The sequence below is a fragment of the Mytilus californianus genome, unplaced genomic scaffold (assembly GCF_021869535.1).
Source record: "Mytilus californianus isolate M0D057914Y unplaced genomic scaffold, xbMytCali1.0.p SCAF_4, whole genome shotgun sequence".
NCBI classification, from domain to species: domain Eukaryota; kingdom Metazoa; phylum Mollusca; class Bivalvia; order Mytilida; family Mytilidae; genus Mytilus; species Mytilus californianus.
In genome coordinates this window covers 10,136,198-10,154,282 of record NW_026262690.1, presented here as the reverse complement: position 1 = coordinate 10,154,282, position 18,085 = coordinate 10,136,198, and the positions used below count along the sequence as shown (strand labels likewise).

The window sequence follows — 18,085 nt, the reverse complement described above, 5'->3', positions numbered from 1 at the left end:
AATAACACCGGGGATTTAAAGATCAATAGCAGTCGGTAGCGATTTACCGACTCATGGCGATTACAGCGGGTACTCACATATCAGTAGCAGTCCATGGCGACTTACCGACCCATGGGCTTATAATAACACCAGTCTCACAGACAAATATTAGTCCTTGGCGACCTACCCACTCTTCGTAGGCGGATGATAACACCGGGGATTCAAAGATCAATAGCAGTCGGTACGACTTACCGACTCATGGGCTGATGATACCACCAGGGGCTCACAGATCAATATCAGTCCGTGGCGACTTACCGACCCATGGGCTGATGATAACACCAGGGACTCACAGATCAGTAGCAGTCCGAGGCAACTTACCGACTCATGGGCTGATGATAACACCGGCGACTAACAAATCAATAGCAGTCCGTGGCTAATTACCGACTCCTCGTGGGCTGATGATAACACCGGGGACTCACATATCAGTAGCAGTCCGTGGCAACTTACCGACTCATTGGCTGATGATAACATCTGGACTCACAGATCAATAGCAGTCCGTGGCGACTTACTGAATAATGGGCTGATGATAACACCGGGGGCTCACATATTAATAGCAGTCTGTGGCGACTTACCGACTCATGGGCTGATTATAACACCAGGGACTCACAGATCAACAGCAGTCCGTGGCGACTAACCGATTCGTTGGCTGATAATAACACCGGGGATTCACATATGAGTAGCAGTCCGTGGCGACTTACTGATTCATGACCTGATGATAACACTGGGGACTCACAGATCAATAGCAGTCCGTGGTGACTTACCGACTGATTTCCTGATGATAACACTGGGGACTGACAGATCAATAGCTGTCCGTGGTGACTTATTGACTCCTCGTGGGCTGATGATAACACCAGGGACTCACAGATCAATAGCAGTTTGTGATGACTTACCGACTCCTCGTGGGCTGACGATAACACTAGACTCACATATCAGTAGAAGTCCGTGGCGACTTGCCGACACATGGCCTGATGATTACATCGGGGACTCACATATCAGTAGCAGTCCGTGGCAATTTTCCGACTCATGGGCTGATGATAACATCTGGACTCTCAGATCAATAGCAGTCCATGGCGACTTATCGACTAATGGGCTGATGATAACACCGGGGGCTCACTTATCAATAGCAGTCTGTGGCGACTTACCGACTCATGGGCTGATGATAACACCAGGGACTCACAGATCAACAGCAGTCCGTGGCGACTAACCGACTCGTTGACTGATAATAACACCCGGGACTTACATATTAGTAGCAGTCCGTGGCGACTTACTGACTCGTGGGCTGATTATAACACCAGGGACTCACAGATCAGTAGCATTCCGTGGCGATTTACCGACTCGTCGACTGATGATAACACCGGGGGCTCACATATCAATAGTATTCTGTGGCAACTAACCGACTGATGGCCTGATGATAACACTGGGGACTCACAGATCAATAGCATTATGTGGCGACTTAACGACTAATGGCCTGATGATAACACTGGGGACTCACAGATCAATAGAAGTCCGTGGCGACTTTCCAACTCATGGGCTGATGATATCACCGGGGACTCACAGATAAACAACTGTCTGTGGCCACTTACCAACTCATGGGCTGATGATAAATCCGGTCTCACAGATCAGAAGCAGTCCGTGTCGACTTACCGACTCTTCGTAGACAGATGATAACACCGTGGATTCAAAGATAAATAGCAGTCGGTGGCGACTTACCGACTCATGTGCTGATGATAACACCCGGGACGCACATATCAGTAGCAGTTCGTGGCAACTTACCTACTCATGGGCTGATTATAACATCGGGGACTGACACATCAATAGCAGTCTGGGGCTACCTACCGACTCCTCGTGGGCTGATGATAACACCGGGGATTCACATTTCAATGGCAATCCGTAGCGACTTACCGACTCGTTGGCTAAGTATAACACCGGCGACTCACATATCAGTAAAAGTCCGTGGCGACTTACCGACTCATGGGTTGATGATAATACTGGCGGCGTACAAATTAATTCCAGAATTTGCGACTTACCTACACATGGGCTGATGATAACACCAGGGACTCACAGATTAGTAGCAGTCCGAGTCAACTTACCGACTCATGGGCTGATGATAACACCGGCGACTAACAAATCAATAGCAGTCCGTGGCTAATTACCGACTCCTCGTGGGCTGATGATAACACCGGGGACTCACATATCAGTAGCAGTCCGTGGCAACTTACCGACTCATTGGCTGATGATAACATCTGGACTCACAGATCAATAGCAGTCCGTGGCGACTTACTGAATAATGGGCTGATGATAACACCGGGGGCTCACATATTAATAGCAGTCTGTGGCGACTTACCGACTCATGGGCTGATTATAACACCAGGGACTCACAGATCAACAGCAGTCCGTGGCGACTAACCGATTCGTTGGCTGATAATAACACCGGGGATTCACATATGAGTAGCAGTCCGTGGCGACTTACTGATTCATGACCTGATGATAACACTGGGGACTCACAGATCAATAGCAGTCCGTGGTGACTTACCGACTGATTTCCTGATGATAACACTGGGGACTAACAGATCAATAGCTGTCCGTGGTGACTTATTGACTCCTCGTGGGCTGATGATAACACCAGGGACTCACAGATCAGTAGCATTCCGTGACTTACCGACTCATGGCCTCATGATAACACCGGGGGAGTACAGATCAATAGCAGTTTGTGATGACTTACCGACTCCTCGTGGGCTGACGATAACACTAGACTCACATATCAGTAGAAGTCCGTGGCGACTTGCCGACACATGGCCTGATGATTACACCGGGGACTCACATATCAGTAGCAGTCCGTGGCAATTTTCCGACTCATGGGCTGATGATAACATCTGGACTCTCAGATCAATAGCAGTCCATGGCGACTTATCGACTAATGGGCTGATGATAACACCGGGGGCTCACTTATCAATAGCAGTCTGTGGCGACTTACCGACTCATGGGCTGATGATAACACCAGGGACTCACAGATCAACAGCAGTCCGTGGCGACTAACCGACTCGTTGACTGATAATAACACCCGGGACTTACATATTAGTAGCAGTCCGTGGCGACTTACTGACTCGTGGGCTGATTATAACACCAGGGACTCACAGATCAGTAGCATTCCGTGGCGATTTACCGACTCGTCGACTGATGATAACACCGGGGGCTCACATATCAATAGTATTCTGTGGCAACTAACCGACTGATGGCCTGATGATAACACTGGGGACTCACAGATCAATAGCATTATGTGGCGACTTAACGACTAATGGCCTGATGATAACACTGGGGACTCACAGATCAATAGAAGTCCGTGGCGACTTTCCAACTCATGGGCTGATGATATCACCGGGGACTCACAGATAAACAACTGTCTGTGGCCACTTACCAACTCATGGGCTGATGATAAATCCGGTCTCACAGATCAGAAGCAGTCCGTGTCGACTTACCGACTCTTCGTAGACAGATGATAACACCGTGGATTCAAAGATAAATAGCAGTCGGTGGCGACTTACCGACTCATGTGCTGATGATAACACCCGGGACGCACATATCAGTAGCAGTTCGTGGCAACTTACCTACTCATGGGCTGATTATAACATCGGGGACTGACACATCAATAGCAGTCTGGGGCTACTTACCGACTCCTCGTGGGCTGATGATAACACCGGGGATTCACATTTCAATGGCAGTCCGTAGCGACTTACCGACTCGTTGGCTAAGTATAACACCGGCGACTCACATATCAGTAAAAGTCCGTGGCGACTTACCGACTCATGGGTTGATGATAATACTGGCGGCGTACAAATTAATTCCAGTATTTGGCGACTTACCTACACATGGGCTGATGATAACACCAGGGACTCAGATCAACAGCAAACGATGGCGACAAACCGACTCGTTGGCTGATGATAACAGCGGGGCGTCACATAGCAATAGCAGTCCGTGGCGACTTACCAACTCATGGTCTGATGATAATAACACTGGGGACTCACAGACCAATAGCAGTCCGTGGCGACTTACCGATTCATGGCCTGATGATAACACTGGGGACTCACATATCAATAGCAGTCCGTTGTGACTTACCGACTCCTCGTGGGCTGATGATAACACCAGGGATTCACAGATCAGTAGGAGTCCGTGGCGACTTCCAGATTCATGGCCTGATGATAACACCGGGAAAGTACAGATCAATAGCAGTCTGTGGTGACTTACCGACTCCTCGTGGGCTTATTATAACACCAGGGACTCACAGATCAGTAGCAGTCCGTGGTAACTAACCGACTCGTGGGCTGATTATAACACCGGGGACTCACAGATCAATAGCAGTCCGTAGCGAATTACCGACTCATGACCTGATGATAACACTGGGGACTCACAGATCAATAGCAGTCCTTGGCGACTTTCCAACTCATGGGCTGATGATATCACCGGGGACTCACGGATCAATAACAGTCCGTGGCCATTTACAGACTCATGGGCTGATGATAAATCCGGTTTCACATATCAGTAGCAGTCCGTGGCGACTTGCCGACTCTCCATAGGCAGATGATAACACCGGGAATTAAAGATAAATAGCAGTCGGTGGCGACATACCGACTCATGGGCTAATGATATCACCGGGGACTAACAGATCAATATCAGTCCGTGGTGTTTTACCGGCTCATGGGCTGATGATAACACCGTGGACTCACAGATCAGTAACAGTCCGTAGCGACTTACCGATTAATGGGCTGATTATAACACTGGGGACTCACAGATCAATTACAGTCCATGGCAAATTACCGACTCATGGCCTGATGATAACATTAGGGACTCACAGATCAATAGCAGTCCGTGTCGACTTACCGACTCATGGGCTCATGATGAATCCGGTCTCACATATCAGTACCAGTCCGTGTCGACTTACCGACTCTTCGTAGGCTGACGATAACACCAGGGATTCAAAGATCAATAGCAGTCGGTGGCAACTTACCAACTCATGGGCTGATGATAACACCGGAGACTCACATATCAGTAGCAGTCTGTTGCAACTGACTGACTCATGGTCTGATGATAACACCGGCGACTCGCAGATCAATAGCCACCTGTGGAGACTTACCGACTCCTCGTCGGCTGTTGATAACACCGGGGACTCACATATTAATAGTAGTCCGTGGCGACTAACCGAATCGTTGGATGAATAGAACACCGGGGACTCACATATCAGTAGCAGTCCGTGGCGACTTACCAACTCATCGCCTGATGATAACACCGGGGGAGTACAGATCAATAGCATTTCGGGTGACTTACCGACTCCTCGTGGGCTGATGATAACACCAGGGACTCACAGATCAGTAGCAGTCCGTGCCGAATTACCGACTCATGGCCTGATGATAATACCGGGGGAGTTCAGATCAATAGCACTTTGTGGTGACTTACCGACTCCTCGTGGGCTGATGTTAACACCAGGGACTCACAGATCAGTAGCAGTCCGTGGCATCTTACTGACTTATGGGCTTATTATAACACCGGGGACTCACAGAACAATAGCAGTCCGTGGCGAATTACCAACTCATGGCCTGATAACACTGGGGACTCACAGATCAATAGCAGTCCGTGTCGACTTTCCGACTCATAGGCTCATGATATCACTTGGGACTCACAAATCAATAACAGTCCGTGGCGACTTACAGACTCGTGTGCTAATGATAAATCCGGTCTTACGGATCAGTAGCAGTCCGTGGCGATTTACCAACTCTTCGTAGGCGGATGATAACACTGGGGATTCAAAGATCAATAGCAGTCGGTGGCGACTTACCGACTCATGGGCTGATGATAACACCTGGGACTCACATATCAGTAGCAGTCTGTGGGGACTTACCGACTCATGGGCTGATGATAACATCGGGGGCTCACAGATCAATAGAAGTCCGTGGCGACTTACCGACTCATAGGTTGATGATAACATCGAAGCTATCAATTTAAATGACTTATTGGTCCAAGTTAAAGATATGGACATTTTGTTTGACACTGTGGTGACAGAACACAGGACAGAATTAGTTCAAACTGAATTTGGAAAATTCCCTAAAGGAAGCATTCTCAGTTATCAACAAAAAATGGCAAGTGACTACCTCCTCAACTTAATGGATAATAATTCATTTCCAGAATTACCATTGAAAAATGTCATGATTAACAATTTTGAAACTGTCCTCATGAAGGATCAGTTAAAAAAGTATGATTCCTTGAAGGTTACACCACTGGAAAGTAAAGAAATTGAGGAAGGAACACGTCTTCAGTCAAATGATCCTAAATGGCACAAAATAAGACGTGACCGTATCACAGCATCACATGCAGGAGAAATAGCCAAGCGAAGAGCTGATTGGGCTAAACTTGCTGAACGCTTGCAATCAACCAGACATGTTCAGACAGCAGCTATGAAACGTGGAATAGAATGTGAGGTTACTGCAACACAAGCCTATAGCAAGGTGATGAATGACAATGTCAACTTATATCCATGTGGTGTGATTGTAAATCCCTGGTGTCACTGGCTTGCAGCTACCCCAGACAGAAAAGTATATGCACCTGATAGAAATCAACCACATGGTTTGTTGGAAATAAAATGTCCTAACACTGACCAGTTATTAAGCGTCAAATGTCTTCATATAATAGACGGGGAGCTAAAATTGAAAAAAAATGATAACTATCATTATCAAATACAGATGCAAATGGCAGTTACAGGATTAGACTGGTGTGACTTTTTTGTTTGGCTTGAAAATGATTCACATTTGGAGACAGTTTATTTTGATAGTGAATTTTGGGAAGCTACAAAAGACAAACTTGATTTGTTTTTCCACACTTATTTCTTGAACTAAATTATGTCACTGTATGTATAAATGAAATGCCAACTTTTAATAAGTGATGATTTAGTTTTTTTGTTTAATTAATGGTCTTCTGAACAGAGTCAATAGATTAGCAACAGTCCATAACTGATTCACAGATCCAGCTAATGAAAGTGGGACTGTATACTGTAAAAGTCTATATTCTTTAGCCCGCTTTATGATGCAATGTTTTGATTGTCCTCAATTTGTGATGGTGTAAACTGTCCATCACTGCAGAGGAAGTGTGGTGTTGCTATTGATACACCTGTATCTTTCAGTAATTTATTTAAAATAAATCCTTTATCCGCCATTATTTGATCTCCTGGTTCTAATAACTCAATAAGTCCACTATGCTTGGTAATTTCTATGTCAGACATACATCCAGAATAAAGAACTGAAATGAAAGTGATAGCACCATGTGGCGCTATTCCGACCAGCCCTTTCCAGGTGTTGTGACTCTTGTACGTTGAAAATGTCTTTGACGCCAAAGCTAAAGAAGACGGTCTTTCTGTAAAAATTTCTGTACAGTCTATTATTACACGAGTATTAGGGTACAGAAGTTTGAAGTCTTGTGGCATATGCTCCATTATTTTACCCCTACTAGGCCAGATATTAATGCTACCCAAAATGAAATACAAATAATTTGTCCAAGTAATTATTTTTCTGCTTACTGTTGATGCATGAATGTTAAATCTTACTGACAAATCCTCAGTCAGAAAACCACACTTTAACCTACATAAAAACATAAATAGTTCATCAATAGGATCCATCGACTTTGGACGTCCTCTATTGCTGGGTTCCTCAGAAGACTTATAATACACAGTTTTCATTCTTGTTGCAGTAGGCTTGATTACAGAATAGAAAATTAAAAATAAATCATAAGTTGGAAATCCAGTATAAAACTCTATCATTTCATGGTCAAAAGAAAATCTTGTTACTCCAAACCGTTCCATTTGTAATTTCTGGTTTAAATTTGCCAGCTCATAGGTCTTGTCTTTAAGTTCAGAGTCCTTTTGCTGTATCACATGTTCCAGTTTCTCAATTTTCTCAAGACAGCCAGCATGAATATTAGAATCACAACTCCTGTCAATATAAAATAAATATATTAAGTAATGGCATAAACTCCTTAACATTAAAGGGGGAGTGGAGAAGGAGTTTTAAAGCACACTTTATGTTTCCTTTTGATTTTGTAAAATATTTTTTTATATTTTCTTTTTAATTATTTTAAAAATAATTATATACATATAATACATGTAAGTTCAAGTTAAACTTGGGTTTGTACATTTAATATTTTTTTTATTTTGAATTAAAACATTCTGATAACTTACATTTCATGTTCATGCTCTTCACTTTGTGAATTGTGAACTTCACAAACACTCTCCTCTACAACCATTTCCTCTCCATCCTCGCGATCGTCAACTTTCATCTTTTTGAAAAGGGACTGTCTTTGTGTAGGGGCCTTTCTGCTGCTTTCATTTAATTTCCAATCAAAGACAGATGGAACAGCTTCTGGTTTTAGGCATTTTCTGTTAGGAGTCCAGCGGTAATCTTCCTTTTTGAAATGTTTGGAACAAACCACTGTATTCCCTCCAATCTGAAAACAAAAACAAATGAATAGGTTTCTTTCTTGTATAACATTGTTCTTAACTTATCATGTTTAAAATGCAGACCAGTAAAATATTAAATTAATAAAAAATCAAGAAGTTTATTTTTTCTTTATTTTTCAGTAAAAGTATTTGCAATTTACTAATGTGTTTAAAAGTAATATATATACAATTTTAAAAGAATGTTGAGAATGAAATTGTTGATGTTGTTTACGAGTACGTACATTACATTATTTTCATACCCTATGACCATGATGACGTGTTTGAAGTTCAAAATGCATATTATTTTTATTACAGTCTCATACACACAGTAATAAAAACAACATGGGATAAATTAATTACACATATCTATAGATATGATGAAGCAAAAATCGCTATCAACATGTGGTAACAGTTTGACATGGAACACTTATACAGATGTTTTACGGCTTAAATAAAAGAATTGTTAAAGAAAAATATTGCTGAACATAACATTTTAGTCTGTCTTAAACTAATTATTGAAAATTGGGATAGGCATATATATGCATTACATATTAAAGAACATTATCGGCTTCTATGAAAAGTGTAAACAAATGCACGTGTTTCTAGTATTTACCTTGAAAAAATCACCTTCATCTCTACGTATTGCAACAATCCACTGTTTTCTTGTTAGCATTTTCTTTTCTGATGGTATATGATGAAAACTCAGCTCTTTATTAATTCTTGCATTGCCATTACAAAATGGCACACAACAGTATTCATCTCTTTGTTTACTTGTTGATGATGTTGGAGAAGCCATTATTGATGATACCGGTGCCTAGCTTAGCCTCATTTTCGAAAATTGAACCCTGGGTCAATGCATACATGAATAATTTTTAAGAACCGTCTATAGTTTATGAGTTTGTTTATTTATCTTCTGCTCCTATGTGTGATCTCGATTTGATACAAACACGCGAGAAAGTATCCAAGGAATATAACGTGTTCTGTTATAATAAAAACTGTTGGGATATGACACTCCGGTTAAAAGACCCTCGATTGTAATATAATTAATATTGAAACAAATCATCCTGATATAATATACCATAGTTACATAAAACTATTTGTGGCATATAATACCCAAGTTATACCCCCAGTTTTGAAAGAAATTGAACATTGACTCGAATTGTTCTGTAAAAGCATGTTTATGGGTAATTTCCCTTGAACTTAATAGCTTTAACAAATAAATAAATAAATAAAAACCTGTCCATAATATACTATAGTTGCGTAAACTATGTGTGGCATATGATACCCAGGTTAAACCCCCAATTTTTGAAATAAAATGAATAATACAAAAGTAATTGACTGCCATTTGTCACTATATCAAATTGGTAAATTCCCGAGTAATTTTCCTATAACTTAATAGCTTTCAGCAAATATATAAATGAAACATGTCCAATACTTAACTGCGATAAGCTGTCTTCTTTTATTGCCCTTCTAGTGTTTCGAAAATATTTTGGTATACCAACACCATAGTGGAACTGAACACCATCAACATAGTTATTGCGATCCTAAGTGAAATAATGTTAGGTCTTTCGATTATGAATAAACGTTCCCAATCTGTGAACGTGTAAACTACCAACTACGACAATTATCATCGTAAAATGAATTCTGTCTAAATAAACTATAGAATTTAAAATATCCGGCGCTTCAGCTGACTCAAACTCACTCACTAGACACAATTGCAAATTACGGCAAATAACGGCTATATAAATATCCGATGTCAAATACCATATTGATGTTATATAAATTGTCCACAGAATACGGTCATTTTCTTCTCAAAACCACAATGTAAACGTACTATTTAAACACAAATTACACAGATTGTAATAATAAATACAATTTCAGTTCCAAATTTTCCTGCCACTTTCTATCTGCACTGAAGCGCCTTCTGAGATCAGATTACATGATCAGGGGAAGGAACTAAGTATTAGCATTTCTCCAATATAAAGTCAAAGAGTTATTCCGCTTTCTATAGTATCGCCAAGTTTGCCAAAAAATCATTTTTAATAAAAATTAGCATTTTTCTCGTTAGATGGTCTCCGCCCTAGTCGATATCTTTTCTAGTGCACGCACCACTATAAATACTAACGGGACTTTATACTCTATTGTTATCGCAATAATCCCGCTTTCTATACTCGAAAATTCACATGCCTACCGTACATAAATATAATTACTGAAATAAAGACATCATTGACGTCAGGTAATTTTGGGCTACGCTTTTAAAGTACCGTTTGGTTATATAGCTTCTCAAATATTTAAACATCTATTGGTTTCGATTTTATCATTGAGTCGAGTTGATGCTTTCCAAATTATTTTCTACATGACGAAACCATTTTTCATTGTAAAAAGATGAAATAAATGATGTGCTTCTGCACACTCTTACTTGTATCCCATTTACAAAGGAGACCTGGGCTTATAAATAATACTTAGATGGAATGCACCTTGCATTATCAGACTTGCATTGATCACGAGGTAGACAATATTGTTCACTGTGTGTAGCAAAAAATTGAATAGATAGATTTATACGTTATGGACAATCATATGTGATGAGTTTGGGCGCCAACGATTACAACAATGAGACCAAAGTGTACTTTGTATCATACGTTCAATATGCTTAATCCTGTTTGTGTTTGACGTTTATTACGTGGTTTTGTCGGGTTGTACTGACGCCGATATGAAAAATTTTCCCCTCAAATATCAGGAATAAATCAAAACTGGTATCATACTATGAGATGTTGACTTTATTCTTAAAGTGTTTGGTTTGTCCCTACATTTATGATTATAACATAAATAACTTATTCGGGTATAATTCATTTTGAAACAATAACTGTCGGTTTTATTTATAACAAGTGGTTAATCAATTAAGTACATGTATGAACTAACCGAAACTTCCTGGAAACAGCACCGGGGACTATATAAGTACAGGTCCCCCAACATCTTTCACTTGCTAGATTTCGTGCTCATTAAATTGGAATTATTATTGCCGTTTTGGTAAGTTATATGTTTAGTAATACAAACAAACTGAAATGCAAATACAACTATTTAGTAATAGTAATAGTAAAAGTAACAATCTAATAGTAAATAGTATAGATAAAAGGATGTAATATGTTTACCTCGCGAAATTATTTCAAAATATTTGAAGATATAGAAAAATAATAAGCTCTTATTTAAGCAAACATAAATAGACCAGACCAAATATGCAGTACCATAGAGTCTAGCAAAAATGCAATTATTTCGTATTGTAAAGTCTTTTTTTTATGACGGTATGGAATAAAGTGGAATTTTCCAAAAAAGAATGATATTCCCACAAAAATTAAATTTAAAATACTGACTGCAAAGAGTTTTAAAATGCTTATATAATATATTTCACTTATGTTACTATGCCAGTCGTCTCATGATCGTATATCAAATATAATAAAATTTTGTCCCGGAATTTCTGCTATTATATTTCAATTTTTAAATTGCCAAAGAAAAACAAGATTAAAAGGATAAATATATGGCATATACAACGATCGTTTTCCTTTCTGCATTTTTTTATCGTGGATTTTCAGAGAAGCTTTTTTTATTACTTCAGTTTGATAAAAAAAAATCGTTTTAATGATCTCCACTTATGATTCATGATCTTTATTTTGTCGACGCGCCAGGTTTCGTTCCTTTTGGACTTTTTGAACATCGGAAAACTACTGTTGACTTTTTTTTTTATAGACGGGTTCTCAAGCTTTCCCTTAACTTATAGGACGTGTTTTTTTCTACAAACAATCTACAAACAAATTACGTTCCCATATTACTTTCATAAAGAATAATGGAAAAAAAAGCGTTAACCTTTAACTTCACGTTACTTTATATATATTTTATGGGTTTAATCGGGGTTAATTTTATTTTTAAAGTGCTTACTTAGTATGTCCCTACATTTATGACTTTAACATAAATAACTTATTCGGGTACAATTCATTTTGAAACAATAACTGTTTATTTACGGTTTTATTTATAACAAGTGGTTAAGTACATGTATGAACAAACCGAAACTTCCTGGAAACAGCACCGGGGACTATATAAATACAGGTCCCCCAACATCTTTCACCTGCTAGATTTCGTGCTCATTAAATTGGAATTATTATTGCCGTTTTGGTAAGTTATATGTTTAGTAATACAAACAAACTGCGGAAATCACTATGTGATCCGTGTAAACTCATCGAACCTTTAAACAAACTTGTTAGTAAGGGTTATCGTACCAATGTTGTAATTAGATCTCTGAATATAGTTTGCATTGGCACTAATATCGATTTTGTCATTAGCAAATTAAAACATAACTAAATTTGTATTTTCTTTTCAAACGGGATGTATAGAGACACACACACGTTCATTTTTATCTATAAAGAAGTCACTCCTAACTATCCTACTCCCTGTCGATACATTTATTTTTGGCATTGCACAAGTCATGTCTTCTTTGACTGTTCATGACGTTAAAATACTAAATCCCTGGGATGTGTTTTAGTTGATTTCAGTCTCTGATGCATGCTGTTTTATTATTAATTGATTTGGCTTTTAACTAGCTGTCAGTAACTGCGAGTACTCTCAAATCGTACTTTCTTTTTAATTTGACCTGTTGATACTATTTGTAATGCTTTTTTGTTATTTAATGTTAACATGGATCTTGTCTATATACCAGCTTTGATTATTTGGTATTACTACTAATTTTCACTTCTTCGTACTATGAACATCAAAATTATTTCATTTCTCCTTAAATACTGTACAGGAAGTTTTATCTAGCACTTATTGTATAGTTTTATTGCTGATATTCACCCCATATGTACCAAATGTTAAATTAGTTTTATTGATATTAAAGAAATTTCTTGGTATTCCTAAACGGAAGATTTTATACACACAGAAGAAGAAGTATACTTAACAACAACATTATTTTCATTTACCTGTGTATAATATGACGCAGGTTTTTTCAAAAGTGATGATTTTCTAAATATTGTTTAACATTTCACAGTGGTATCATACTTTAACTTTGTTTAAACCTGTTTATTTACTTTTGACCTTAATTATTTATCCCTTATAATTTTTATTAACTATGTATTTGCATTCAGGTATTACAGATCAAATTTATTCGTTCATTGTGTGTTAATTTACGTTTTTTGATTGAGTTAAGCCTTCCAATTGATATTTTATAGTGTGTCTTTCTATGTTGTGATGTTATACTATTGTTTCAGAAAAGGGAGAAGGTTTGGTACCATTAAAACGTTTAATCCCGCTGCAAATGTTTGCACCTCTCCTAAGTCAGGAATCTGATGTACAGTAGTTGTCGTTTGTTTATGTAGTTCATACGTGTTTCTCGTTTCTCGTTTTTTATATAGATTAGATCGTTGGCTTTCCCGTTTGAATGGTTTTACACTAGTAATTTTTGGGACCCTTTATAGTTTGCTGTTCGGTGTGAGCCAATGCTCCGTGTTGAAGGCCGAACCTTGACCTATAATGGTTTACTTTTATAAATTGTTACTTGGATGGAGAGTTGTCTCATTGGCACTCATACCACATCTTCCTATATCTATGAAATGCAAATAAAACTATTTAGTAATAGTAATAGTAAAAGTAACAATCTAATAGTAAATAGTATAGATAAAAGGATGTAATATGGAAAAAAAGGCGTAAACCTTTAACTTCACGTTACGTTATATAGTTTATGGGTTTCATCGGGGTTTTTTTTTGTTTGTTTGTTTGTTGCCTTGGTTTGTCTTTTCCTTATTGATTTGAGATATTTGAACATCGACAGACTACTATCTCATTACTTTACCTTTACGAAGCACATGAGTTCAATTCCAGGTTTTTATTTTGTGTTTGTGTTACTTTATAGTTAGTTTTTGTTGGGTTTTGTGTTACTTTATCGTTAGTTTTGGTTGGGGTTTGTGTTACTTTATCGTTAGTTTGTTGGGGTTTGTGTTACTTTATCGTTAGTTTTTGTTGAGGTTTGTGTTACTTTATCGTTAGTTTTTGTTGGGGTTTGTGTTTCTTTATCGTTAGTTTTTGTTGGGGTTTGTGTTTCTTTATCGTTAGTTTTTGTTGGGGTTTGTGTTACTTTATCTTTAGTTTTTGTTGGGGTTTGTGTTACTTTATCGTTAGTTTTTGTTGGGGTTTGTGTTACTTTGTCTTTAGTTTTTGTTGGGGTTTGTGTTACTTTGTCTTTAGTTTTTGTTGGGGTTTGTTTTACTTTATCTTTAGTTTTTGTTGGGGTTTGTGTTACTTTATCGTTAGTTTTTGTTGGGGTTTGTGTTACTCTATCGTTAGTTTTTGTTGGGGTTTGTGTTACTCTATCGTTAGTTTTTGTTGGGGTTTGTGTTACTCTATCGTTAGTTTTTGTTGGGGTTTGTGTTACTCTATCGTTAGTTTTTGTTGGGGTTTGTGTTACTTTATCGTTAGTTTTTGTTGGGGTTTGGGTTACTTTATCGTTAGTTTTTATTGGGGTTTGTGTTTCTTTATCGTTAGTTTTTGTTGGGGTTTGTGTTCATTTATCTTTAGTTTATGTTGGGGTTTGTGTTACTTTATGTTACTTTATCGTTAGTTTTTGTTGGAGTTTGTGTTACTCTATCGTTAGTTTTTGTTGGGGTTTGTGTTACTTTATCGTTATGTTTTGTTGGGGTTTGTGTTACTTTATCGTTAGTTTTTGTTGGGGTTTGTGTTACTTTATCGTTAGTTTTTGTTGGGGTTTGTGTTACTTTATCGTTAGTTTTTGTTGAGGTTTGTGTTACTTTATCGTTAGTTTTTGTTGGGGTTTGAGTTACTTTATCGTTAGTTTTTGTTGGGGTTTGTGTTACTTTATCGTTAGTTTTTGTTGGGGTTTGTGTTACTTAATCGTTAGTTTTTGTTGGGGTTTGTGTTACTTTATCTTTAGTTTTTGTTGGGGTTTGTGTTACTTTATCGTTAGTTTTTGTTGGGGTTTGTGTTACTTTATCTTTAGTTTTTGTGTCGTTAGCTTTTGTTGGGGTTTGTGTTACTTTATCGTTAGTTTTTGTTAGGGTTTGTGTTACTTTATCGTTAGTTTTTGTTGGGGTTTGTGTTACTTTATCGTTAGTTTTTGTTGGGGTTTGTGTTACTTTATCGTTAGTTTTTGTTGGGGTTTGTGTTACTTTATCGTTAGTTTTTGTTGGGGTTTGTGTTACTTTATCGTTAGTTTTTGTTGGGGCTTTATCGTTAGTTTTTGTTGGGGTTTGTGTTACTTTATCGTTAGTTTTTGTTGGGGTTTGTGTTACTTTATCGTTAGTTTTTGTTGGGGTTTGTGTTACTTTATCGTTAGTTTTTGTTGGGTTTGTGTCACTTTATCGTTAGTTTTTGTTGGGGTTTGTGTTACTTTATCGTTAGTTTTTGTTGGGGTTTGTGTTACTCTATCGTTAGTTTTTGTTGGGGTTTGTGTTACTCTATCGTTAGTTTTTGTTGGGGTTTGTGTTACTTTATCGTTAGTTTTTGTGTTACTTTATCGTTAGTTTTTCTGTGTAGCATTGTGTTATTACTGTTTGTCTTTTCTTTGTTTTTATTTGACTTGTTTTTTTCCTTTGGTATCTTTTCTCTTTTTGTAGAATAGTGTAGCTGTTTTTCCGTTTATTGACGTACAATGTACTTTTGCGTACATTTTTGTTATCATATTGAAATTGATTGAAGGATGGTTGAAATTTTAAAATAGTTAGCTTAACCACATGTGCTTGTCCGCAGTCATTATGTTTTCTGTTTTATAACATCTCAATGTGCATATAAATTGCAGAATTTAGTGTTGATGATAGAGCTTTTATTTTCCCTATATCTTCTAAATCTATCACAATTGTTGATTCAGAGATTGATATATTATATAGACACTCGTATGTTGACATTTAGATGTTTTGTTAATTTGTTTGTCGCTCATCTCATTGACATTTACCGTCTCTTTTCATCCATTGTTTTTCAATATGGTTGATAAATTTCGTCTGAAAATGTAAAAAAAAGTTTCACAATACCAACTACATTCATTCTGATATAAAGCTTGCATCTGATATTTCCAAATACCTGCATGGCCATCTTCACTTCAAATATAATTGTTTGAAAACGTTTTAATTGATGTATACATAAAACCCATGTAAGGTTAAACAAATTGAAAAAAAAATTAAATAAAATAATGCTTATAATTTATATCGCAATCGAACATTAACATTAGTGCTAGATAGAAGATGATAAGTTAAACACACGGTGAAAGCTTAGAAGATGTAAAGGGTAACGATCGAAGCGTGGCTACGTTAATGGCTTTCGACCATTCTATTCAAAAACACAAATATAGTAGTTTCACAGTTTCCTGATTTTGCTAAACATTGGCAAAACTCTTAACTTTTATTAATTATAGCCTTCAAATTAATCCACGATTAGCAAAGGCATTTTATTTTAGAAGCAACAATAAGTATTTCATCTATAAAAGTAAAAAAATCAAACGTTTTAGATTAATCAATTTCAAATTGGTCATTTGTAAAAAAAAAAAGATTGATTAAGAAACTGAATATTTTCTTTGTCTTCAGGTGGAAAGGTGCGAATCAAATTTTAACAAATTTCGTTTTTCTTTTTTTTTCTTTTTATTAAATTGAAAAGGTCAACAGTGAAAAATAACAAAATCTTCGTATTCACTGAATTACATGCTTATGAATGCAGAAATATTGTGTCAAAATTTTGACTCATTTCAGTCAATTTCCAAATGGTATATGTTATAGAATGTTTTACTCAAAATAAATTAATGTAGGTAGTGCGCTCTTTTCATATTCAGTAATAATTGTTCTTACCTTCAAAAGAGAAGTGAAAGATACCAAAGGGATGTCCAAACTCATAAGTCGAAAACAAACTGACGATGCCATGGCAAAAACGAAAAACGATAAAAGACAAATAACAGTATACAAAACACAACATAGAACACTAAAGACATCAAAACCGGGGGTGATCTCAGATGCTCTGGAAGGGTATGCAGATCCTTCTCCACAATTAAGTGCATTATATGTTTCTAAAAAATCTCTAACTTCCCCTTAAGACGACTGATTTACCCTTATTATTAAAACAAAAAAAGACAAATTTACGAAAAAAATATATAAAACATGTCTCTCTGAATCTCTCTTTATCTCTTTCACTCTCTCCTTTTTCACAGTCTCGTTATAGCGAAAGATCTATATAGATAGTTCAGTAAAAAAAAATAAGATGTATTTGTACCTTGTATATATAGCATGTTGTTTGCTCTGTATACATAAATAAGGGAAGAAGAAATATGTTTTAATACATTAGTGTTGTAAGACTACCATTCAGGATAAATAATTTCCACAGTGCAAAAACTTTGTTATATTTTCTTGCCGTATATAATTCTAAATTATAAAAGTTTTTCAGGGTTTTTTTTAATTCAAGTGCATTAGGAAGCTTTTCTTCTAGCTTGCATTTTTATTCGTATTTTTTAGCAAAAATTACCAAAAAATTTAGAATTAGGTGTTCTTCTACAAAACGTAGAAAAGGTTCTTCTTTGCGAATTCAATGCTAACAAAGACA

The 18,085-nt window shown here is 37.4% G+C and overlaps 1 protein-coding gene across 1 annotated transcript; it reads left to right on the top strand.

Annotated features, from left to right (window-relative positions):
• Positions 1-6,260: 6,260 nt before the first annotated feature.
• On the top strand, positions 6,261-17,744 carry LOC127699175 (uncharacterized). The gene is made up of 3 exons (XM_052202911.1): positions 6,261-6,575; positions 14,476-15,121; positions 15,287-17,744. The coding sequence occupies exons 1-3, from the start codon at positions 6,261-6,263 to the stop codon at positions 15,562-15,564; spliced, it is 1,239 nt and encodes a 412-aa protein (XP_052058871.1). The 3' UTR covers positions 15,565-17,744.
• The last annotated feature ends 341 nt before the right edge of the window (positions 17,745-18,085 follow it).

Excerpts from the sequence above, each read along its gene's own strand:
- LOC127699175 (XM_052202911.1), top strand. The coding sequence starts at position 6,261 with ATGAAGGATCAGTTAAAAAAGTATGATTCCTTGAAGGTTACACCACTG. Across the intron at positions 6,576-14,475 it reads TATATCCATGTGGTGTGATT|TTTGTTGGGGTTTGTGTTAC; the intron begins GTAAATCCCTGG and ends CTTTATCGTTAG. Across the intron at positions 15,122-15,286 it reads TATCGTTAGTTTTTGTTGGA|GTTTGTGTTACTTTATCGTT; the intron begins GTTTGTGTTACT and ends GTTTTTGTTGAG.